General features: G+C 42.6%; 1 protein-coding gene across 8 annotated transcripts in view; it reads left to right on the forward strand.

Annotated features, from left to right (window-relative positions):
• The first annotated feature begins 8,626 nt into the window (after positions 1-8,626).
• KIF13B (kinesin family member 13B) overlaps positions 8,627-26,007 on the forward strand; it is a 208,038-nt gene continuing 190,657 nt past the window's right edge. For 6 of the 8 annotated variants that reach the window (XM_036311930.1, XM_036311923.1, XM_036311926.1 and 3 more), the window contains exon 1: positions 8,627-8,780. In XM_036311930.1, coding sequence (XP_036167823.1) covers positions 8,726-8,780 — 55 coding nt within the window. In that variant the 5' untranslated portion in view covers positions 8,627-8,725. Of the gene's footprint in view, positions 8,781-17,560; positions 17,566-18,162; positions 18,245-26,007 lie in introns of all 8 variants that reach the window. The other 2 variants (XM_036311932.1, XM_036311924.1) reach the window with 2 other exon arrangements.

A 26,007-nucleotide genomic window follows, 5' to 3' on the forward strand; every position in this document is an offset into this window, starting at 1 on the left:
CACTAATGGGCCTGAACTGTACATACTGCCTTGAATAACACCAAAAGGGGACCCTCTATGACCTCTGTCCCTAAATGATTTATGGACATGAACTAGGCCTTTCAGAGATTTATCACTGATGTTCTTCAGTGATACTTTTCAACAAAAGGGAAAGTCAATCTATGTTCCTACTGACAGTGAACACCTTGGGGGAGTTTAGTGTGAAATCTGTGTGTTTGGGGAGGGCTTTTAGTCTCGGATCTTCAGAGATTAGGATGGATTTACATTTCCTAAAAAAGAAGGGCAAAGTGATGTTCTATTCCATGACCCAGGCTTACTTTTTTTCCTGGAAATTCTTGTCACTCTAGGTCAGTGGTCGGCAAACTCATTAGTCAACAGAGCCAAATATCAACAGTACAACGATTGAAATTTCTTTAGAGAGCCAAATTTTTTAAACTTAAACTATATAGGTAGGTACATTGTTATTAACTTAATTAGGGTACTCCTAAGCTGGCCTTTGCTAAAAACGTCCTCAGTCTGATTGAGGTACGTTCGCTGAGGTCGACCCCTTCCAACTCTCCCATCCACACTCATCTTGTATACTTGTTTCGTCTATCTCCTTTCTGAAAACCGACTTCTGCCCATGGGCCATGAAGTTTCATTCACACTGTACATGCGCGCCCACACGTGGTATTTTGTGGAAGAGCCACACTCAAGGGGCCAAAGAGCCGCATGTGGCTCACGAGCCGCGATTTGCCGACCACTGCTCTAGGTTATCAGTCAAAATAATTAACTTAAGGGCATCTCTCCTCTCCTGGCTCTTCTACCTCTGTGTCTTTTAAATTGGAACAACTGAGCCCTGGCCAGTAGCTCAGTTGGTTAGCGTGTCATCCCAATACACCAAGGTGGCAGGTTTGATCCCTGGTCAGGACACATACAAGAATCAACCATTGAATGCATAAATAAAGTGGAACAACAAATTGATCTCTCTCTCTCTCTCTCTTCCTCTTCCTCTAAAAATCAATTTAAAAAATAAATATATTGGAACAACTCAGTCATCTAGTATAGATCGATTGTGTCAGCTGGGTGCTTGTCACTGTGAGCAAAACCAAAGATGAGAAGACATTATCCTGCCACTGAGTCCTCCATCTAATTAGAGAAGACAGGACCTACATACATTATTTACGTGGGCTTGTAACCTGATGCTAATATGGTACAGTGCTAGGAAAGTTTCCAGAGGGGAAACAGTAATATGTGTAGGGTTAGTGAAGGACGACTTTATGGAGAAAATGGGGTTTGAATGGTTAGACTTCAACTGGCAGAGGGAGGGCATCCTAAGGAAGGTAGCAACTTGAATTAAAGTAGCCAAAGCAAAAAGTATGGGATATGGGAGACTGTAGGAACTAGGGAGAGAGCAGAAAGGCGGTGCTGGGGAAGAAGGGAACGCCACCTCCCATAATAAGGTAACCCGCAGGGCTGTTGGGTCAGCATGAGGAGAGGACTCTTCTGCAGCAGAGCCCAGTAGCCTCAAATCTATACTTCTGATTTGACTCTTGTGGTCTTTCCCCAGCCTCCACTGCCTTCACCACATTGGCCTCAAAGGTGGACTTCTTCCCTTTTAGAGCTCGGTGCAAAAGTCCCTTCCTTGGCTTCCCCTTAGCACAGGTCAAATAAACATACAGAGAACACAAAGGAAGCCGATACATATAAATAATCGAGTTTTACGAGGCTCACCTTGCTCTCTGGGGCTCCTAATTCCTGTCTCATTCCAAATCAGACCCCAGGGAAAGAGGGCCTTACCTGGGTCCACCCTCCCTAGCACATTTCAGGGGACATCTTTAACCTCCAACACCCAAGAAGACTCTTCTAAACATCTAAATTTCTTTAAAAAGTCAAAGTCAATTCCATGCAGCCTCCTAAGCTCACAAGGTTGTGGCTTTGTCCTTTCAGGAGAAACCTAACTCTATGACCCCAGAGTGAGTCCCATATACAGGATGGATGGACACTTTCTGCCCAGAGGTATCTTTTGGGGAGGGGTCATGCAGAGGCTTTGAAAGCAAGGACTTGGGAAGGCTTAGAATAGGATGATGGCAATGGGGGTGGAACAAACAGGTACAAGAGATATGGCTTTTAACTTCAAGGAACGCCATATGAGCTTTTTGCAACTTACACTCCTGCAGCTATTCTTTGATGCAGACTAGTGGTTCTTTCCTTTGTCTCCTTTCTTTTGATTCTACTTTCTACTTCTTAGCTGCCCACTCCATCTATTGGCTCCTTTTTCCCTCCGAGCTCTGGAATGGGGTAGAATATCCCTAGCTTTGCCTTCTGTGTGATCTCCCAAGCAAGGCATACTGAACCTCCTCTTTTCTAGGGCATTGTCTTTAAAGGGGATTCCCATACTGTTCTGACAAACAAACAAAGAGGCAGCAAAACAACTTGAAAAAGTTACAAAATTCCCAGAAATCTAACCCAACTTCTTAGTCTGTACGGACCATCTTAACATCTTTTTTATCTTTGTATCCCAAGCACTTAACACCGTAGTACCAAGCCCATGGCAGGGAAGTTTGTTGACTAAGATAATAAATGAATTAAAACAAGGAGAACAGAGTGATGTCATAAGAAGCAAGGGAATCAAAAGCTTCAAGAAGGGGATGGTCAATAACACCATATATTACAGAGAAATCAAGTGAAATGGGACTGAAGGCACCCCACTGGGTTTGCAATTAGAAGGTCAGTGATATACTTTGCTACCACAGTTTATTGGAGGAGTGAGGGCAGGTGAACGCATGATTGAACTAATAGTTGGTTGAGTAATGACAGGTGAGGAAGGGAAGACAGTGAGTGTGGATTATTATTTGGGGGAGCATAGCTATGGAGGGGGTAGCTAGAAGTAGACTAGGCGTTGAGGGAAAGTTGTGCTTGTGTTTTTCCAGTTTTACTTCTGTTCTTGTTTTACCATGGGAGATTCTCAGCTGAGGGAAAGGGGCTAATGGAGAAGGAAAGGTTGAGAAGTTGGTGCTGAATACAGTCATAGGTAAAAGTGTGGGCACAGGGAGTTTAGGGAATTTTCCTGAGAGCCCTGATCTTTGCAGTGCTGTAGGGGCAGCGTGATTTGGGAGTGGCCATGTTGGACTGGGGTTTGAAAAGAGTGGTAAAGGCCCCCTGGGTGGGGGGGGAGTGAGCAGGAAAGAGGATTTTAAGTGCTACCAAGGGCCACTGAGATCAGAGACCATAGATACGTGAGGGCACCAATGTGCCCGGATGTGTGACTTCCTCCAGCTGGGTTCCTGGCCAATATGGGAGCATGAGAGGAGGGAAATGACCTAAGTTTAGGAATTTACAGGGCATGAGTGATGTTGACAACACAGTCAAAAGAGAGGTTTGGGTTAGAGTTGTAAGGAAATAAATCCATCAATGAACTTGAGAGCGAGGAAAGGGGTAAGTTGAGGAACTGGAGGCTTGGTACTTGGGCAAAGGAGAATGAGTCAGGTTGGCTGAGGTTGAGGCTGTGGAGGAGAATTACCGAATTTCATAGGCGGCACAGCCTGAGATCATGGCAGGGTGCAGGTGAGGCCCTGCCAGGTGGTGGTTGATGAGGAGTATCAGTAAAGCATGCAGAGTACCAGATACTATGGGAAGAGGCAGGTTCAGGTAGTAGTACCAGTAATGGCTGACAGTCCAGGCAAGGCACACAGGGGGAGCCAGGATTTGCATTCAGGGACCTCTTACTCAGGCCAGTGTGCAAGATAACTTGCCTCATTGATTCTCAGTTGCCCATTTGTCAAAGGCCATAACAATAGCGCCAACCTCATGGGATTGTTGTGAAAATTAAATGAGATCATATATATGGGGGCACAATGCCTGGCACATCATAAGCACTTGATAAATAACAGCTATAGGCCACTGCTATTACCGAGGCCGAGGCTTCCACTAGGAAGTCACAAGGTAGGACAGGTAATACCAACATACAAATGCACAAGAGGACACATAGGTGTGGCCTTCTTTGTGGAAACAGCATCCATTTTTTGAACCAAACACACCAGTGTTTGCAACCCAACCCTGTGGTTTACTTGAGGCAAGTCATTTAATCTGTCTGAGGTTAATCATGATGCTGTGTTGTTAATATCTTCATTCCCCAAAATGCATGAAGTGCCTGCCTACTAAGTCCCAGGCATTGTACCAGATGTCGGAGATAAAGAGATTTGATAAAGACACTCTCCTTGTGCTCAGAGTATAGCTGGGGAGACAGGAAGAGACAATTATAATTGGGAAAACCAAGAGCTTTGCCAAAGCTAAGTCTGAGGCAAGCAGGTAAATGCTGATTTATGCTGGCGAGATCTTCGGCCTTGATGAAGTGATTGGCGCATTCCCTCCTTTATAGAAAAGCAAAAGGTAGAATCTAGTTCCCTCTTTTTAAAAATAATGGCATTTTAGAAACTATTTTGGAAAGTAGAATGGTGAAAAGTAGATCTTTTTGAATTCCTATGGGTTGAGTAATCTGCACGTACACACTTTCCATCTCGAAAGATTGTGGAGTGGGATCAGATCACAGGAGCCCCACAGTGACACTTCAGTAAGGTGCTCAGTTCCTCAGTTTCCCCATCTGCAATATAGGGGTAATAATAGTAACCACTTCATAGAGCTAGTGTGAGGATTAAGTGAGTAAATTCATGTAAAATGCTTAGGACACACAGTGAGTGCTAGCTATCATGCTATGTTAGCTACCATGATTCTGTCAATGATGATCTTTATAAAAAAATATCTTTTATTGACTTTTTTACAGAGAGAAAGGGAGAGGGATAGAGAGTTAGAAGCATCAATGAGAGAGAAACATCGATCAGCTGCCGCCTGCACACCCCACACTGGGGATGTGCCCGCAACCAAGGTACATGCCCTTGACCAGAATCAAACCTGGGACCCTTCAGTCTGCAGGCCGACCCTCTATCCACTGAGCCAACCCGGTTAGGGCTGTCAATGATGATCTTATTAAAAAAACAAAAGGCAAAATATCTTCCTTAGCCTGGGCAGGAACTATCAGGAACGGATGAAGGGTGGATCAAAGCAACAAAAAATAAACTAGAAATCAGTTTTAGAAAATGTAGATTTGCCAAACGTCAGGACAAAAACCAAAAACCAAAAGACTTCTGATCAACACAGCTAAAATCAACATTAAACAGACTTCAATGTCGTGAATCTATTGACCTAGTTACTAGTATCTACACCATAAATATGAGCTGATATCCCAAGTACCTGCTTTTTATAAGAACAAAGTTCCAAGGGAGTGGCTTATTTACTAGTTCTTTTTCTCTTCTCTCTCTAATAGTCGAAAAGAGGGAAACCAACTGTGAGTGGGCAGCGTTCCAGTTACCTGGTGTGAAAGGCCCCACCCTCCCGGGCTACAGGTTGTAACGGGCATCTCAGCCCTTTCTCTCTCAGGATTCTCTCAGAATCTTGTCTCCTCACCTTTATTGCAGGAGTCAAAAGAGAGAGATCAGTGTGAATAGAAGTCAAAGGGGAGAATAGCCCACAGGGGGTTTTCTCTACAGTCCCTTGGGGAGCTACTATCATTTTCTTCCAATCAGATGTTTCCAGGAGCGTTCAGCTGGTTTTGGAACTTTAGAGAAAGTCCTCACCTCTTCCCTATTATATGCCCCCTCCTTCAGCTCCTTAGGGGCTTTCTCCTCTCTGAAATTTGAGCTTAAATTTAAATACAAAGTTCCCACAGAAGCTGTGTAGCTTCTCTTTTTCTGCATGCCTTGCTTCTGTTTAAAAGCTAGATTCAAGCTATCACCAGAACAAGTCTTTAAGAAGAGAGAGAAAGTAAAGAATGGATGCCCAGGAACCATGAGAAGAGTTTTTTTTTTATCCAATGCTTATAAATAAGAGCAAAAGGGCAGTAGAGATCATCAAGCAAACAATTTCAATATAAAAGCGTATTTCTTTTTTGAAAAATGACAGTGATAGTAGATATCAATTGTTGTGTGCATTAAGTGTTTAAAGACTCTCCTTGATAAAATGAAAAAGCAGTTCTTGGTTGGTTCTCATTTTATTTGTTTGGGCTGTGAAAATCAGAAAGAAAGAAGGAGGGAGGGAGGGAGGGAGGGAGGGAGAGAGAGAGGGAGAGAGAAAGAGAGAGAGAGAGAGAGAGAGAGAGAGAGAGAGAGAAAGGAAGGAAGAGAAAGAAAGAAGAAAGAAAGAAAGAAAGAAAGAAAGAAAGAAAGAAAAGAAAAAAAGAAAGAAAGAAAAGAAAGGGGAAGGAACTCTGTACTCTTTAGCACTGGCTGATCCATATGCCAAGGTTGTGGGTTCAACCCCGGATCCGGCACATACAAGAATCAAACAATGAATGCATAAATAAGTGGAACAAGTCAATGTGTCCTCTCTCTCTCTCTCTCTCTCTCTCTCTCTCTCTCTCTCTCTCAAATCAAATACATATAAAATCTGTATCCTTTAAACACTAATTTCTTCATTCCTCTATCCCCAGCCCCTGGCAACCACCATTCTACTTTCTGTCTCTGAATTTCATTACTCCAGGTACCTTATATAAAGTGGAATCATACAGTGCTTGTTTTTATGTGCTTGACTTATTTCATTTAGCATTATGTTTTCAAGGTTTATCCATGTTGTGGCATGTGTCAGAATTACATTCCTCTTAAAGGTGTTTTTAACCTTTTTGACAACTCTGCTTGTATTGAAGCTCTTTCAACAGTGAGGTGGTTGGTTAAAGGGCAAATCTTACCAGCTTTCTGTATTTATTCATCTGTAAAATGGTTCTGAGTTCTGTACTGTCATGTAAACATATCCAACCAGGTGTCATAAACCCGTCGGATCTAGACAGGTGAGTGGTAAAGCAGACTGGGTGGGGCTATGGTGAACTGGAGAGACCTGCCTCTTATAAAGGTGGCCACTGTTTCTCAATTCCAGTCTATATTTCCAATATGTAATATAGGCCCAGTATTGTATATGAAAATCTCCTGATTTTCAGGCATTGGTCAATACTGTTGGGCCAAACAGAACACATTTGCAGTCCAGATCTTGCCACAGACCACCAGTTAACAGTCTCTTTTAGGGCTTTGTTAAAAAAAAAAAATTCAACTGACTAAATGTGAAAATCTAAGTGATTTGTGAATTGGGCAGCATCCCATGTAGCAACCAGAAGGGAGCTCTGAGTAGAACAAAATGGAAGGGTTTTATAGGGAAAAGGGTGGGACAAGGGAGCTCTTAGAAAAGAAAAGATATTGGGGGAGGGCAGGGACTTCTTTGGGGAAGAGAAGAGGAAGGGTTTTTATTGTGTAGATTGCCCCTTCTTTCTGTGGGAGAAAGGAGAGGGCCTATTGGACAGATCACTGTTGCTTGACCAAAAAATTCCATACTGGATGATTAAGAGACTGTGGTTTTTAAAAATAGCTTAATAAAGAAATATTTTAGCCCTAGCTGGGTGGCTCAGTTGGTTGGAGCGTTGTCCCCTACACCAAAAAAGTTTCGGGTTCAATTCCTGGTCAGGGCACATACCTAGGTTTCGGGTTCCATCCCCATTTGGGGCATGTTTGGAAGGCAGCCGATCTCTCTCTCTCTTTCTCTCTCTCTCTCTCTCCTTCCCTTCCTCTCTAAAAAAATCAATAAATATACCCTCAGGTGAGGATTAAAAAAAAAAAAAAGAACTAATTTTAGCCCTGGCTGGGCAGCTCAGTTAGTTAGAGCATCAGGTTACGCCAGGGTTGTGGGTTTTAGGTTTGATCCTGGGTCAGGGCACATACAAGAATCAACCAATGAGTTCATAAATAAGTGGAACAACAAATTGATGTTTCTCTCTCTCTTAAAAAAATCAATAATCAATAAAAAAAGAACTAATTTTAGTGTGGCTTTCTACTGCAGGCTAGACTATACATATAAGTAAGATACGGTTTTAAGAAGTACACAATAGGAGAGACATAAATAGCTGCAGCATAAATGCTATAACGGAGAAAAAATAATGGCTAACATTTATTGCGCACTTTTTTTGTGTGTGCCAGGTAGGTTTTAAGAGCTATACATGTATTAACTCATTTAAAACGCACAACAATCCTACTGTCTTCATTTAACATATGAAACAACAAGCACAGATCAGTCAAATCACTTGTGTGAAGTGACCCACTTGGAAATTGGATTTGAACTCAGATTGGTTCCAGAGACCAAGGTCTAGCCTGGAAGGGAGGCAGGGGGTGGAGAGGTATATACTTTACTATATACTATAAAGACATCCAGAGGAGGTAACTTTTTACTTGTCTTGAAGGATGGTTTTGGTAAACAAAGCCTGGAGGGCAATCTAGGCAGAGGAAATAATTTGAGCCAGGAATCAAACACTAAATTGGCAGGTAATGAATCTGAAGAGGTTGCAGGGTCTCCAATGTCAATTACTTAACTATTTGTTCTCACATGAGGTATCAGCTCATCGACAGTTTATGAGAACAAGAATGCTGTAGAAGCAGAGGGGAACTTGCGAGGTCTCTTGAGAGCCAAGCGCTCAGAGTTCTCCCAGCCCGCCACGACCACCTTCAGGGACTACAAATCCCGTCAGGCAGCGGGGGCGCGCCCAGAGCCCAGCGGCCTGCCCCGCCCCTGCCCAGGCCCCGCCCCTCCCAAGTCCCGCCCCTATTCAGGCCCCGCCCCTCATGCCGCAGCCCCCTACCGCCGGGTCAGCCCCGAAGAGTTGCCCGGTGGCCACGGCAGACGGAAGCCGAGCGAGAGTCTCGGCGGTGGCGGCAGGATGGGAGACTCCAAAGTGAAAGTGGCCGTCCGGATCCGGCCCATGAACCGAAGAGGTGAGAACCGAGCCCGCCCGGGGCCGCCTCAGCAGAGGCGGCAGGTGCCTGGTGCGCCCCTTCGCGGCGGCCGCCCTGTGGGGTCCGGCTGCCCCGCCCCTGGAGTCCGCATCCGGGCTGGAGGGCGGCCCGCGCTCCCCGAAACCTTGTCCTCCACGCGCGCCCCGCCTGTGCGGGACGCCCCTCCCCTCGTCTGCACCGCGTCCCGGGGGGCCGCGGGCCCCACGTCCCGGTCCGCTGCCCCTTCCGCCGGCGCGTCCGCCCCGCCCCGCGCCCTTTCGCCCTCTCGCCCTCTCGCTTCCCCCTGCCCTTCCAGGAGGGCGCCCTCTTCCCTGGCCCCGGGCTCCCTTCCTCCTCTCCCCACCCATTCCCCTGGGCCCTGGCCTCGCGGGTCCCCGCTGTCGCCCTGCCAGCTGTCAGTACGGCCCCCGCCCCTTCGGTCTCACCCCTCCGGCCAGGCCGGCAGCCAGGCACCCCCAAGCCCCACGTCACCGGCCCAGTCGCCCTAACCCTGCACTTTGGTGGCTCGAGGCAGGGAAAATGGCAGGGAGTGTGGTCTACGCCTCCTGAGAAAGCACCCAAGTGCAAACATTGCTTTTTCACGGTGTATTCCTTTACCCTGGACGGTCACATAGGGTGGGAAGGACTTTGAAGTTGGGTAAAAGAGATGTCTCCCTACTCCCACACTTTCTGACTGTTGAGAAAGTTTTGTTTTTGCTTGAAGTCATATTGCTCATCTCTCAACAATAGTTTAAAGTGCCAAGATTCTTGTGAAATTGTATCTTTCAGACATTCTCTCCAATCTGCAGGGAGGGTAGAGAAAGCAGATAAACCAAGTACATTTTAAATCCTCTTTAGACAGGCAGATGGCGTGGAGAGAACCCCAACTCCAAGTCCGAGGGCTTTCATATTCAACTAGCAGTGTGACTGGGCAAGTTACTTTAAATGAGATGATATATTTCAAAAACACTTTCTGTATAAGATTATATTATTGGGGGGGGGGGGAGTCACTATGATAATCCCAGGAGGTGACTTTTCAAGATTCTTAACTAATCAGAATCATTCGTCTGTTTCAGAGTCGTGTTTTAAGTCAGCGACTGTCAACCAGTGTGCTAGGAGAATTTTTAATAACATGCAATACCTGATTGTTTAGTCAGGGGCACTGACCTATTTTCCCTTAGATTGTCAAATAAAGAAATGACAACAGCTAAACACCATAGCCGTCCGGTGTGAATGAATCAAAATTTAGATTTTGAGGGAAGTACTATCATTTTTTTTGTCATATAAGCAAAAAATATGTATTTTTTGGCGTGCCACAGAATTCTAGTAATTAGCTTATGTGTGCCATGAGCTGGAAAAGGTTGAAAATCGCTGTTCTGAATTGTTCTTGCCACTTCTTTGCTCTTAAGTGTTGTTTAAGTCTATGTAAGAATCATGAGTTGTTTTCCACTTTTCCTTTTTGTTATCTTTTGTGTATAGTGAGATTATTACATATAGCTCGGTCAGTTAATATATACTTTGGTTTGTCCTTCTCTTGGGAGTGGTTTATCTCTTCTGTTGGAGTTACAGCTTCTATTGGAGTTGGCGATTCCTTCTGTTCCTGCTAGGTCAGCTTAAGATTGTCATGTGACAAAGAATTTTTCCCTAATAACTCAAACTAGTTTAGTCTTGACCTCACTAGTTCCATGCTCTGAGAAAATGAAAGAACTTAGAGGAACTCTGAAAGTTTTCAAAAGCTTCTGTTCCTTGTTCAGGCATCTTTATTTAAATTCACCTTAAATTTATTACCATCGCAATGATTAGGAAAAACTTTAAAACAGACAAACAAACAAAAAGAAACACTAAGCCACACAAAACACAACTGATGTGGGATTTGATTCTGAAAGGATGACTTTAGCACATTCTTAAAATTTCTTTTTCATGAAAAACTTGGAAATGTCAGTGCTAAAAAGAGGCAGTTAACCAACCACCACAAAAGACCTGTCTCAGGTAGAATCCCCCCTGCCCCACCCCCTCCCCCATTTTAGTTTTGAGGGAAGTACCATCTTTTTTACTTATAAATTGTCATTAGATTGTAATAATTATCAGTATCTGAGTTTTGATGAAATAATCATTTTAGCTGTGGAATGGATGTTAGCTTTTCCTTTGGCTGAACGCATTTTTAAATTAAGGTTTATATATGGGTCCATTATCATGTAAATAGAAGTGCATTATTTGTGATAAACTGCCTCATTCATTCAGTGCCTTCACTTACATGGTCTTATATTTCCTGAAAGCACATGGACTTCTTTTTTCAGTGATTACCACAGATAATTAAAATTGATTCTATTTCTATTTTGTCACTAAGTAGTTGTTCGCATAAATCTAGAGGTTTTTATGGACGCAATGTAGTGAAATTTTAAAGTCAGTGATATTTAAACTTCCATCTAGAGTTTGTTTGAAGAAGCTAAAACAAAACCATATTCCTTTCCAGTAATCTTAAAATGAATCATATTGCTTTGACCAATTATTACTTTTGGGAAAATTAATGTATTAAGTAAAAGTATATGATTATGACAAATAGTAAACTTTTAGTCATAATTGTTTCTCTCTTAATATATTAGTGTGGGATCAACCTCAGAATGACTCTTCCCAAATAAGAATCAGATGAGAATGGTTTGGTTACTGGGATGCTGTAGTTTTACTGTACAGACTTTGATATTTGGAATCACATTAGCTACTTTTTGAGGAAAATCTGAAATTTGCAAGAAGCTCTAGTGTACTATTAAGTTCTTCATGTGATTCAGTGTCTGACTGTGCTTAGGTGTTAAGGTAGTTAGTTGGCTTATTACTTCACATTTATCAGGTGGAATAAATGTTTCAGTCATTTTTGCTAAATTAAATAACAAGAGTTGTAATGGCTAATGAATATGCTTTTTAAAAAAATCTTTATTGTTGAAAGTATTACATATGTCCCCTTTTTTTTCTCCCATTGACCCCTTATAGCCTGCCCCCGTCCCCTTAATGAATGTTCTTTTGTCTGGAATATCTTTCTTTTTTCTAAAACATATTTTAATGACTTTTTACAGAGAGGAAGGGAGAGGGATAGAGAGTTAGAAACATCGATGAGAGAGAAACATGGATCAGCTGCCTCCTGCACACCCCCTACTGGGGATGTGCCCACAACTAAGGCACAAGCCCTTGACCGGAATTGAACCCGGGACCCTTTAGTCCGTAGGCCAATGCTTTATCCACTGAGCCAAACCGGTTAGGGCTGGAATATCTTTCTTGTTACACATTTAACGTTATACTAACAAAACAAACAAAACATAAAAAGGAAAGTCTCTGACATCCTTCCATCTTGACAACTCACACTCGTTTTGTCTTATATCCATTCCACTTTGTGTTCACATGCATATGTAATTTTACAGTTCTAATTTTACTTTTGAAAAGGATAGACTTGTTTTGTCATGAGCTCTTGAGGTTAGTTCTTTTTGCAAATATTGTTTGTTTTTTATGTTATCTTTTAGACTCGTACAACTCACCAGTTAACTCTGGTTGTGTTCTTCTATATACTGTAAAGAACACCCATTCATACATTATTAATCAATCTAATTATTAAATGAACTGAAAGTTTTACAAGCATAATTGATGGTACTGGCGAGATCAGTGACACTCTCCTGTTCAGGAATTTGATCTTTTATAACTTTAGGTGGTTTAAAAGATATTTGATACTTATTGAGTGCCTGTTAGGTGTGTAGCTTATATTATATATTATGGGCTCTTATTACCTTTCCTCAAAGGACTGCCCATATTTAAATATGTATAAGATCAACTACCAAAATTTAATAAATCTATATAAAAAGTATTTGGAAAATACCTTTGCTGGCTACCTAGCCTAAGGTGGTGAAATCAGAAATTACACTAGAAATTTAGCTAGGGAGAAAAACAGTAAAATGGATTATATTGAAGGTGTTAGTAAGCATGGACAATATATATTTATTTCATCAGGCATTTCTCAAGGGTTTACTTCGCATTTTACAGTACTTGATGCAGTGAAAAACATAAAGAAGAATGTGATATCTAGTAGAGGTCAATGCATAAGTAAATTACTGTCTAGTATACGTGGAAAGATTATTATATAGCTACTAGAGGCCAGGTGCATGAAATTCGTGAGGGGGGGGGGGAGGGAGGGTGTCCCTCAGCCTGGCCTGCACCTTCTCCAATCTGGGACATCCCTCTTGCAATCCGGGACTGCTGGTTCCTAACCACTCACCTGCCTGCGTGCTTGATCGCCCCTAACCACTCTGCCTGCCTGCCTGATCACCCCTAACCTCTCTACCTGCCTGCCTGATTGCCCCTAACCCCTCTGCCTGCTGGCCTGATCATCCCAACTGCCTCTGCCTGCCTGCCTGATTGCCCCTAACTACCTCTGCCTACCAGCCTGATTGCCCCTAACCTCTGTGCCTGCCGGCCTGATCGCCCCTAACTGCCCTCCCCTGCCAGCCTGATCGCCCCTAACTGCCCTCCCCTGCCGGCCTGATCGCCCCTAACTGCTTCCCTGCTGGCCTGATCGCCCCTAACTGCCTCTGCCTTGGCCCTCGCAACTGTGGCTTTGTCCAGAAGGAGGACCAGACGACCGGAAGATGTCTGGTCGACCTGGTCTAATTAGCATATTGCCCTTTTATTAGTATATATTAAAAATGATGAAAATCAAAACCATTTACAAGGAAGACTGTTTTCTATGTTAGAAGTAAAAACAGAATGTAATATGGTATGTGTAACTATATTGAATCTATTATGGTAATCTACTACTGAATCTGCTATTATGATCATTATTATATAAAATGTAAACAGGAATGGGCAAAGGCTAGAAAGAAACATGAAAAAAAATGATATTGCTTATTCTCTTTGGGAGAATTTTATTTCCTAAAAGCTTGCTCTTAGTGTTGTCCAATATTGAAGTGTGCTTTATGGTTCATGCTTATGCGGAAATGACTGTCTTGTGAAAAGATAAGGTTAAAGGTAAACACCTATAGCAGATTGCTAGGTAACTAAGTGCCAGGTGAGTGATAGGGAAATATAGGAATTTAGAGGAGTGAAAGATCCCTGGAAGCTGGATGGTTAGGGAAGGCTTCTCTGGGGAGGGAGAACTTAGGCTGGACTTGGAGGAGGGAGCATATGATTGGAATGGGTGCTAGATAGGAGGGAGGGGAAAGCATTGGTTTTTGAGGAGGAAGTATGGCCTGAGAGCAAAGGCACAGAAACAGGAATGAGCTAGGCAAGTTTAGGCAGCAGAGACAAGCTTAGCCTGCCAGAAAGGAGGGTTCTGTGAGGTTGACTAGAGAAGGATGAGATTAGAAAGGCAGGGTGAAATTACAGGGAGCCCTGACGCTAGGTAGGCCCAGAAGTCCGGGTTTAGGGTGCCCGGTCCATGTGCTCTAATTTAGCTTTTTAGAACTTCATGTGGGTCTCAGACACAAGCATGAAGGAGAAAGATTGCCAGGTCTCAGGGCAAGATTGCAAGCTTGGGTAGATGACTGATTCAGGATATAGCTGGGCAACATTTAAGAGCGCATGATGAAAATGAAGCATGTGAATGGGAAAAGTAAGGAGGCCGGTCAAAACCAAGCAAGCAGTCATGAATCAGAGACAAAACTGAAGTTGCTCTCATATCTTGGCTATTGTAAATAATGCTGCAATGAACATAGGGGCACGCATATCTTTTTGAATTAGTGTTTTGGATTTCTTTGGATAAATACCCAGAAGAGGAATTGCTGGGTCATAAGTTAGCTCTATTTTTAATTTTTTTAAAAATATATTTTTATTAATTTGGGAGAGGAAGGTAGAGGGAGAGAGAGAGAATCATTGATCAGCTGCCTCCTGCGCGGCCCCGACTGGGATCGAGCCTGCAACCCGGGTATGTGCCCTTGACCAGAAACGAACCCAGGACCTTTCAGTGTGCAGGCTGACGCTTTATCCACTGAGCCAAACCAGCTAGGGCTATTCTTAATTTTTGAGGAACTCCATACTGTTTTCCATAGTGGCTGCACCAGTTTACAATCCCACCAACAGTGCACGAGGGTTCCCTTTTCAAACAAGTCAGAGAAAGACAAATACCACATGATTTCACTTACAAAATAAACCAACAAACTCGACAGAAGCAAAAATAGATACAGCGAACAAAATGATGGGAGAGGGTTTAGGGGAATGGGTGAAAAAGGTGAAGGGATTAAGAAGTACAAATTGGCACTTATAAAAATAGTTATAGGGAATACAAAGTACAGCATAGGAATATAGTCAATAATATTATAACTATGTATGGTGTCAGGTTGGGTACTAGACTTATTGGGGTGAACACTTCGTAAATTATATAGATGTCTAATCACTATGTTGTATACATGGAACTAAATATTGTATGTCAACTGTAATTGAAAAAAAATTTAAAAAGACAAGGTAAGACTGAGGAAATAAGAGGAAGCTTAGAAGGCCCTGGCTGTCAGTTAAGAAACAGCTAATCCTTAGCTTAGGAAATGAAGGGGCAGGGTAGGAGGTGAGAATCTGTTTGAAAGAGGAAGGTGTTTTGACCCTGTGGCCAATGGTGATTCTTTGGCTTTTTCAGAGAGGACTGATGTTGGAGTTAAAGATGACTGGATGGAAATTTCTGACATGTTTTGTAAAACAGAAGATACTTGTTTTCATAGCAGCTGCTGGATATGCTAATGGAAATGAGACACACACATCTATTACACCATTCTTTTGTTTCTACTGTCAACTCAGTGACTGAAATAGGAATTTATACACATAGGGCCAGAGCTTTTGGAGAAGAAAGTATAATTTTTATAAAATAATATAAAAATGTGTTTGAATTGGTATTTACTTTTATCCCCTCACCTCCATAAAACAATGGCTAATGTATAACTTTTCTAATTCTTAAGTTCTGAAGATGGAAGAAACCACTGATAAAACTATTCGTTAAGCAGATGAATTGAGATGTTTATTGAGCAGAAATGAGTTTAATATTGATCTTTATGCTTGCTGATCAAGTCTCCTTGTGTTTAGCAGAGCATGTTCTTTAAAAAATTTGGCAAAGGCCATCAGTGTACTTACTCTATGGGGAAGTGTGTGAAGGTGACTGGTCTATGAGATACAAATCCATGACTTAATTGGTACTGGGCTTTAACTCTTAGAAGCTGTAGATATCATTAAAAGATGGTATTGAGCCTGGCCAGGCGGCTCAGTGGTCGAGTGTCAACCTATTTAACAGAATCTCAGAGAGGTTAACTCCCCGGAATTACTAAACCATTATTTTGGAGATTGAATTTCACCTGCTTTGCCATTAAAGCCTGTACTTTTACTATTGTATTGGACACTAGAGGCCCAGTGCATGAAATTTGTGCACTGGTAGGGTCCCTTGCGGCTGTTGGCTGCCGGCCAGGTACTCCCTCCCTTCTCCTGGCTGCCTGCCACTGCCACTGCCACCGCCGCTGCAGGCCGGGGCCTCCCTCCCTCCCCGGCCCACCCCGGCCCCTGGTTGAACTCCCGTACAACTCTTGGTTGAGGGGACAATTTGCATATTACACTTTTATTATATAGGATGGTGATCTTTAAGGGTACCTTGCGTCCCTGAGTTTACATAATTTTCAAAGATGTGCAGGATACACAAGAAACATAAGTCATGATCTTTGACCAAAGAAGCTCACTGTTTTGTTGGTAATAAGAGATGCACAGGTGAGTCAATTATAAGAATACATCTACACAATGCAATGATGACAATGCATTATGAATTAAAGAAATGGGGGTGGGCCTTCAGAATGATGAGGAATGAGTTTAAGACTGTGGGCAAGGTGGAAGGCATGGCATTTGGGGTACACAAAAGGAGTTGTAGGAATTAGCAAGTCATTTGCAAGAACAGTGAAGAAATTAGATGTAAAAATTCAGACATCAGGAAGGAGACAGTATAATTCACAGTTATTCACAGGTAACAGTGTGCTGACATGGTCCCAAGCGCAGAATTAGATTATTTCACTTAATCCTCACAACAATGCTAGGAAGTATTTATATTGTAATTCCATTTTACACATGAGAAAATGGGAATTTAGGCAAGCGTAGCAACTTGCCCCAAGTCACATAACTACAAAGTGGAGAAACTGGCGACTGGAACCTAGACAGTTAAACTCCAGAGCCCAAGCCCTTAAATTCTATGCTTTGTTGGAAAAGTTGAAAGAGTAGTTGGAAGAGTATGCAGTGGTTCTCAACCTGTGGGTCGTGAACAATGAAAATACATCCTGCATATCAGATATTTACATTACGATTCATAACAGTAGCAAAATTACAGTTATGAAGTGGCAACAAAAATAATTTTATGGTTGGGGGTCACTACAACATGAGGAACTGTATTAAAGGGTCGCGGCATTAGGAAGATTGAGAACCACTGGGTAGGGAGTGAGGGGTGAGAAGAGTGATGAAAGTTGCCTTTCCTGAAGAAGAGAGGTTTGTGGGGAGTAGAGGGATATGAAATTATTTAGTGAGGTATGGGCAGATTAAGAAGGATGTCAAACATTGTTTGAGGAGTACAGTGACTATATAGACTATAGAGCAGTGGCACTGTTAAAGTGATACTTTAGGAAGATAAATTACTCTGTGTGCCTTTACTGTCCCCACAAGCTAATAAGTTAACTTGCTACTATTTCATGGATGCTGATAGAAGACATGGGACTCCTAGGTCAGAGGACTTGCTCATGGCACAGCAAGCAGTGTGAACAGTTTTCCTTGCCTGCAAATCTCACAAAGGTGATGAGGAGGAGTCTAGTGGGTTTGTGTTGCATTTGAGGAACACTGAGCTTGGGGAATCCGTTGCTTTAAAGTGGTGAGCAAGCCTACTCTTTGTCCTGAGGGAAGAACTAGTCCCTCAAGGTGGTGGGCTGCAAATACGTTTCTGGGAGATGGGCTGGGTAAAGAGCTTTTATGGCCTTGCATTCTAGATTTATCCAGAAAGAAAGTGTCAAGGCGATTTGAAAGAAATTTAGGAAATATAGAAAGACTAACTACAAAACTTCTGATTAAGATGACTAATTGAATAAGTCATCAACTGGGATCAGAAGTATAAGAGAAGCAGGTTTTACGGTAGAGGTATGGGATATGACGAGTTCTATTCTTAGACATTCAACAATATTTAGTCTGTGTCATGTTCATGCACTGTACCTATAACTGTGAATAAGATAAGAAACTCAACAGACTTGTTGATTTTTAGGTGTCTGAAGTGCAGCCAAGTGAATGGATCTAGAAGACTGTTGTATACATGAGTCTGAAACAAAGGGACCGGAGATACATGTAGATTTGGGAGTCATTACTATATTTAGACGATAGAATACCAAATTAAGGCATGTTCTTTATTTGGAAGGAGGACACAGGCCAAGGAGGAAGACATATGGAGAAGCAGGTGAAAGTAATGTGGAAGCCTGGGGAGAATGTGTCCCAAAAAGGTCAGTAGTCAGATATCACAGGAGTGGCATACATGATAATACTGAGTTGTCTTCAGTGGATTTTGCTTGATGGCAGTCAGTGGTAATTTTCAGAATAATTTTGACTGACTGAATGAATGAGTTGGCATGTTGGTAGTGAGCTGAGAAATAAGTGGGTGTGCCAATGTGGAGGCAGTGAGTTACATGGATGTTCTTTCACAAAGTCCATGTGAAAAGGAAGGATGAAGAGTGGTATCCAGAGATATAGTTAGGAACAGGCTTTTTTTTTTTTTTTTTTTTTTTTTTTTAAGGTTTGGAGATGTTTAAGCTTTGTTATAGACAGAAAGAGGTAATAGAGAGGGGAATTTTTGAAATATGAGAGGAAGAGGATAATTATATAATGGGAAAGCCCTGGAGTGCTTAATTTTCTTGATGAAGTAGAATATGAGGTTATTAATTAAGAGTAAGAAGAATTGAGTTGGCTGAGATCTTTAGAGTAGTGAGTATTTTGAAATATGACTAAAGGATTCTAACCATATTTTATAACTATTGAGTGCAGTGGGTCATTCTTCTAAGTTTTTAAAAAAGATATAATTCATGTATCAAAAGTGTATAATTCAGTGGCTTTTAAGTGTATTTGCAGAGTTGTACAACCATCACCACTATCCAATTCCAGAACATTTTCACCATCCCAAAGAGAAACTCTCTTCCATTAGCAGTCACTCTTCACCCACTCCCCACTCCAGCACCCTCCCCCTCTTCCCAGCCCCTGGCAACCACTAATCTACTTCTGGTCTCTATGGATTTGCCTGTTCTGGACATTTCATATGAATGAAATAATACAATATGTGGGCTTTTGTATCAGATTGTTTTTACTTGGCATATTGTATTTAGGGCTTATTTTTGCATGTGTCCTGACTGGGGATCAAACTCGCAACCTTTTGGTATCTGGTTGATGCTCTAATCAACTGAGCTGCTTGTCCAAGGCCAATACTTCATTCCTTTTTAAAGCTGAATAATATTTTGTGATGTGAATATGTTGTATTTTGTTTGTCCATTCATTGCTTAATGGGCATTTACCTTGTTTCCACTTTCTGGTTTTCTATCTATATAAAACACTAATATGCAAATTGACTTAACAGCAGAACAACCTGTGGAATGACCAGTCGGCAGGGGCAGGGCTGGCGAGCGGGCAGCTCTAGGCCAGCCAAGGCAGGTGCCAGCAGGGGACCCCCGATTGCCCCACCAGTTGCCCCACAGATCGGCCCTGATCGCCGGCCTGGCCTAGGGACCCTACCCTATATATTGGGAACAGTCTCTTAGATTTAAAAATTAAAACCTGCCGAAACCAGTTTGGCTCAGTGGATAGAGTGTCGGCCTGCGGACTGAAGGGTCCCAGGTTCGATTCCGGTCAAGGGCATGTACCTGGGTTGCGGGCACATCCCCAGTAGGAGATGTACAGGAGGCGGCTGATCGATGTTTCTCTCCCATCGATGTTTCTAATTCTCTATCTCTCTCCCTTCCTCTCTGTAAAAAATCAATAAAATATATTTTTTTAAACAAACAAACAAAACAAAAACAAAAATTAAAACCTGGCAAGGCTACTCTAACACTGAAAAAATAGGATGATGCAGTGATGACATGCATGGACTCTGGCTTGCACATTTTGTGGTCAGCCCTAATTCTGACACTTATAACTTCTCTCTGCTTTAGTTTTTCCACCCATAATATAGGGAAAATGGTACTACTGCCTCAGAAGGATCATGTTATCTACTACTTTTTATAATGAGGGCAAAAAATTGTAGCTGCCCATAGAACAGCAAGATGCCTTTCACCTGTATGAAAAGTATGGTCACTCGTGCATGCAGCGTCCCGGATTGTGAGGGATGTCCGACTGCCAGTTTAGGCCCGTAAACTGGCAGATGGACATTCCCAGATGGGTCTCGGATTGCGAGAGGGCGCAGGCCGGGCTGAGGGACCCTTCCCCCCTCACCCCCCATGCAGGAATTTTGTGCACCGGGCTTCTAGTTATGAATAATACTGCTATGAACATTTGTGTGTATGTTTTTCTGTAGGTGCATATTTCCATTTCTCTTGGGTAATTATATCCATAGAAGTGGAATTGCTGGGTCATATAGTAACTCTAACTTTTAAGGAACTGTTAAATTATTTTCCAAAGTGACTGCACCATTTTGCAATCCCCTAAAAGGTGTGGAGTTTCGTTTTTCCATGTCCATACCAACACTTGTTCTTGTCTCTCTTTTTGATTATTGCCTTCCTAGTGGGCGTGAAGTGGTATCTCATTGGGGTTTTGATTTGTATTTCCTCAATGTATAATGATATTGAGCACAGGTTAATGTGTTTACTAGTCATATGCATATATTTGGAGAGATCTCTATTCAAACCCTATTTTTAAAATTGTCTCTTTATTATTGAGCTTTAAGACCTTTTTATACATTCTAGATACCAGTCCCTTATCAGATATATGATTTGCAAATGTTTTCTTGATTTTTGTGGGTTGCCTTTTCATTCTCTTAATGGTGTCCTTTGAAGCACAGAGTTTTTCATTTTGATGTGGTCCAATCCAGTTTATTTTTTTCTTCTGTTGCTTATGCTTTTTTAAAGCTATTTTTTATTATTATTAATTTATTTTTAATCCTCACCTGAGGATATTTTTCCATTGATTTTTAGAGAGAGTGAAAGAGAGAGGGAAAGATAGAGAGAAACATTGATGTGAGAGAAACACATCAATTGGTTGCCTCCTGCATGCGCCCTGACCAGGGCCTGGGCCAGGGAGGAGCCTGCAACTTAGGTACATGCCCTTGCCGGAATCGAACCTGGTACCCTTTGGTCCACAGGTCAATGCTTTATCCACTGAGCCAAACCGGCTAGGGCTATGCTTTTTTTTTTTTTTTTTTTATTGTCTAAAGTTTTGCATATGTCTTCTTTCCCCCCTGATTAACCCCTCCCCCCCCCCCAGCCATTCCCACCCTGGGCAAGCCCCCACTGCCCCAGTGTCTGTGTCCATTGGTTATGCTAATATGCATGCATACTGTTGCTTATGCTTTTGATGTTGTATCTAAGATATCATTACTTAACCCAGGACCACATGGATTTATGCCTATGTTTTCTTCTAAGGGTTCTATAATTTTAGCTCTTGCATTTAGTTCTTTGATCCACTTGAAGTTAATTTTTCAATGTGGTGTGAGATAGAGGTCTGGTTTTATTCTTATAAATGTGCATATCCAGTTGTCCCAGCACCATTTGTTGAAAAGACTATACTTTTCCCATTGGATTGTCTTGGTACCCTTGTTGAAAATCAGTTGACCATAAATTTGACTGTATATTTCTGGATTCTCAGTTCTATTTAATGACTTATATGTCTATTCTTATGTTAATACCATACTGTTTTGATTACTGTAGCTTTGTAGTGAGTTTGAAATTAGTGAGTGTAGTCTTTCTGTTTTGTTCTGCTTTTTCAAGATTGTTTAGCCTATCCTGGTTTTGCCTTATAAGTTTTTAAATACCTATTTTATAGCCTTCTGAAGCTGATTAGTTTCTTGAATATATACATTTTATATTTTGGGCCACATAGATTATTTTAATTATTTTCATACTATAAATTCTATTCCCCATATCAGCCATCATGTCTTGGATCTTTCTTTATTCCTCAGCCTTTTCTTTAGCCATGTTAGAGCTTAGTTATATTTTTTATTTATTGAATAGATTTTTTATGTTCACTGGTAAAAACATAAAAGTAGATTATTAGGATATTTTATATATATCTTACTGGAAAGCAAAACATCAGTTTTGCTTTTTATGTATGGGCATCAGGTAATTTTGTTTCTCCCTAGGTCATTGGGCCTTAAGGGGGTCCCAAGCAGCCTATAAGTATAGTAAAGAAGTATAAGTCATATTCCTTATGCTGCCAATAATAATATTACATTCCACTTGGGAAAACAAGTCCTTTATACAAGAAATATTAACGATGAATGTTTTGTTTATATGAGCATGCATAGACATTTAAAAGTATTAGGAATATGACACAAATTAGTTGGAAATAGAACCGTATAGCATGCAAGATTTGCAATTTAATTAATGTGAGTCTTATAAATAAGTTATTCTCTTTTAAAAATCGTGAATTTAAGAGTAAGTTATAGTTAGATTTTTAAGAACGTAACTGGAAGGAAAAAGGAGGTACATTTATATTGCTGAGTAGTAGGTTTATTTTGAAAATAATTACTAATTTTCTGGAGAATTAGAAAAGCAGAGTACTAAATAGGCAACTCAGAATTATTTTGTCCACACTGAGAATGATGCAGGTCTCAGATGAAACATGAGTTATGTAAAGGGAGTCTCCCAGGTCCTGCCCATCTTTTACTATGATGTCATTGGGGAATGAGCCATAGCTGATTTATGCATTGAAGAAAGACTTGTTTCAAATTATTGTTCACTTTGCAAGGTGACTAATTTGCTGGCTGAATAAGCTGAATTGTCAGCTGTACGTATTTTAATATTCAAGTTGAGGAACTTGACCTAGAAAGGGATCCTGTTTGGGAAATAATGTGGGATCTTTAACATCAGTGAAGTAAATTTTTCTTTCTTTCTTTTAAGGACACGTGGATACATCAAAGCATTCATGGTTTGAGTACTATAAATAAAATTTGATTAGTCATAACATAAACTTATAGTACTACTTAACATTAAGATCACTCTGTTTTTTTATTGGTTTCCAGACATACTGCTAATTAAATCCCAATTTTATTATTTTAGGTTTCCCTAGGAATGTGTTACTATAATAACGATGAATATTTGGTGCTAATTTTTTTATTGTGGTAAAGTACCTATAGCATAAAATTTACCACCATAAATCATTTTTTAAAATCTTCACCAGAGCATATTTTTTCCATTGATTTCTAGAGAGAGTGAGAGGGAGGGAGCAGGGAGAGAGAGAGAGAGGGAGAGAGAGAGAGAGAGAGAGAGACCTCGATTGGCTGCCTCCTGCATGCAGCTCCTGTTGGGGCTAGGTTACTTGACTGGGAATCGAACCCGTGACCCTTGGGTCCTTGGGCCGACATTCTAACCACTGGCAAAACTGGCCAGGGCCTTAAACCATTTTTAAGTGTACAGTTCAGTGACATTAAGTACATTCACATTGTTGTGTAATCATTACCACTTTTCATCTTTCGAACATTTTTTATCTTGTGAAAACTGAAACCCTGTACTCATGAATCATTAACTCCCCATTGCCCCCTCAGCTCACCCCTTGGCAACTGCCATCCAGCTTTCTATCTCTGTGAATTTGACTACTCTAGGCACCTCATATAAGTGAAATCGTACAATATTCGTCCTTTTGTAGCTGCTTGTTGCACTTAGTATAATGGCTTCAAGGTCTGTTCGTGTTTTAGCAGAATTTTGTTCCTTTTTAAGGTTCAATATATTCTGTTAAATGTATATCACATTTTGTTTACTCATTTATTCATCAATGGTCATTTGGGTTGCTTCCACCTTTTGGCTATTGTGAATAATGATGCTATGAACATGGGTGTACTTCAGTGCTATTTTTGTAAAGGCAGTGAATAGAGCTAACCCTCTTTTTAATTTAAGTATTGTTCCAAACAAAGGAAGATGCTTATCTTTTGGATTTTGGTGGTATTTTTTTAAATTTAAAAGAAATTTAAAATTCAGATCAAGGCCTAAATTTGTTACTGCTATTTAATCACTGTTTTGCTTTCTAAGCCATATAGAGCAAGAAGTTTTTTTAAAAAAATATTTTTATTAATTTCAGAGAGGGAGAGAGAGATAGAAACATCAGCGATGAGAGAGAATCATTGAATGGCTACATGCCCCACACAGGGGATTGAGCCGGCAACCTGGGCAATGCCCTGACCGGAATTGGACTGTGACCTCCTGGTTCATAGGTTGATGCTCAGCCACTGAACCATACCAGCCTGGTGAGCAAGAAGTTTTTCATGGGAAAAAATGTCATACTTAGAATCTTACAGCCATATAATTTAATTCAACCAACCAGTAGCATTTGATGGGACTTTCACTATAGCATTTTATTTAAAGCTAGAGGCCTGGTGTACAAAATTTGCACATTTGTGGGGCAGGGGTCCCTCAGCCTGGCCTGCGTGCCCTCGCAGTCTGGGAGCCCTCGGGGGCCCAAGCCATCAATAGACATCCTTAGCGCTGCAGAGGTGGTAGAGGCTCCTGCCACCGCCGCTGTGCTCGCCAGCTGTGAGCCCGGCTTCAGGCTGAGAGGCGCTCCCCCTGTGAGAGTGCACTTACCACCAGGGGGTAACTCCTGTGTTGAGCATTTGCCCCTTGGTGGTCAGTATATGTCATAGCGACTGATCGTTCCGACATTTGGTCAATTTGCATATTAGTCTTTTATTATATAGGACTAGAGGCCCGGTACACAAAAATTTGTGCACTCGGGGGGGAGGGGGGCCCCTCAGCCCGGCCTGTGCCCTCTCGCAGTCTGGGACCCCTCGGGAGATAACGACCTGCTGGCTTAGGCCTGCTCCCGGGTGGCAGAGGGCAGGCCCAATCCCTAGGTGCAGGCCCTGGTCGGGCTCAGAGCAGGGTCGATTGTGGAGTTGGGGCGCTGCCCCCTGTCATGCACAGAGCAGGGCGGATTGGGAGGTTGTGATGCCACCCTCAGTCATGCTCAGGGTAGGGCCGATTGGGGGGTTGGGGCACCGTCCCCTGTCACACTCAAGGCAGGGTCGATGGGGAGGTTGTGGCACCACCCCCTGTCACGCACAGAGCAGGGCCAATCAGGGGATTGGGGCGCTGCCCCCTGTCACGCACAGAGCAGGGCGGATCAGGGGGTTGGGGCGCCACCCTCTATCACCCACAGAGCAGGGCCGATCAGGGGGTTGGGGCGCTGCCACTCTCACACTCAGGGCAGGGCCGATGGGGAGGTTATGGCTCTACCCCGTCACACACAGAGCAGGGCCCGTGGGGTGGGTGGGGGGTTGGGGCACCGCACCCTGTCACACACAGAGCAGGGCTGATCAGGGGGTTGGGGCGCCACCCCCTGTCACACACAGAGCCACAGGGTGATCAGGGGGTTTGGGCGCTGCCCCTTGTCATGCTGATCCCGGTGCCGGGAGGCCTCGCAGCACCGCTGATCCCGGTGCTGGGAGGCATATTACCCTTGTACTATATAGGGTAGAGGCCTGGTGCACGGGTGGGTGCCAGCTGGTTTGCCCTGAAGGGTGTCCTGGATCAGGGTGGGGCCCCCACTGGGGTGCCTGGCCAGCCTGGGTGAGGGGATGATGGCTGTTTGCAGTTGGTCACACACCCTTCAGGGTGGGGGTCTCCACTGGGGTGCCTGGCCAGTCTGGGTGAGGGGCTGAGGGCTGTTTTCAGGCTGGAGGTGACTGAAGCTCCCAACCACTCCTTTTTTTCTTTTTTCTTTTTTTATTCTGGGCCAGCTTTAGCTTTGAGGCTTGGCTCCAGCTCTTAGGCCTCCGCTGCTGAAAGTAGGTTTCTGGCCTTTGCTTACAATGTTGCGATCCTGCTGGCTGAAGCCTGGCGGACTAAAACAGGTTTCTGGGGTTTTGTTTAGCTTCTAGATTTGTTACATAGTTGCTTAAAGTTGCAGCTCAGAGGCCTGCAGCGGCAGGCGGGGAACGTTGGAGTCCTCCGTCACTGAAGCAAGCAAGCCTCATGTTAGTTTCAAGCTGCCTGGCTGCTGGCCACCATCTTGGCTGGCAGTTAATTTGCATATCGCCCTGATTAGCCAATGGGAAGGGTAGTGGTCGTACGCCAAT

This window comes from Myotis myotis, unplaced genomic scaffold (genome assembly GCF_014108235.1).
Source record: "Myotis myotis isolate mMyoMyo1 unplaced genomic scaffold, mMyoMyo1.p scaffold_m19_p_6, whole genome shotgun sequence".
NCBI lineage: Eukaryota > Metazoa > Chordata > Mammalia > Chiroptera > Vespertilionidae > Myotis > Myotis myotis.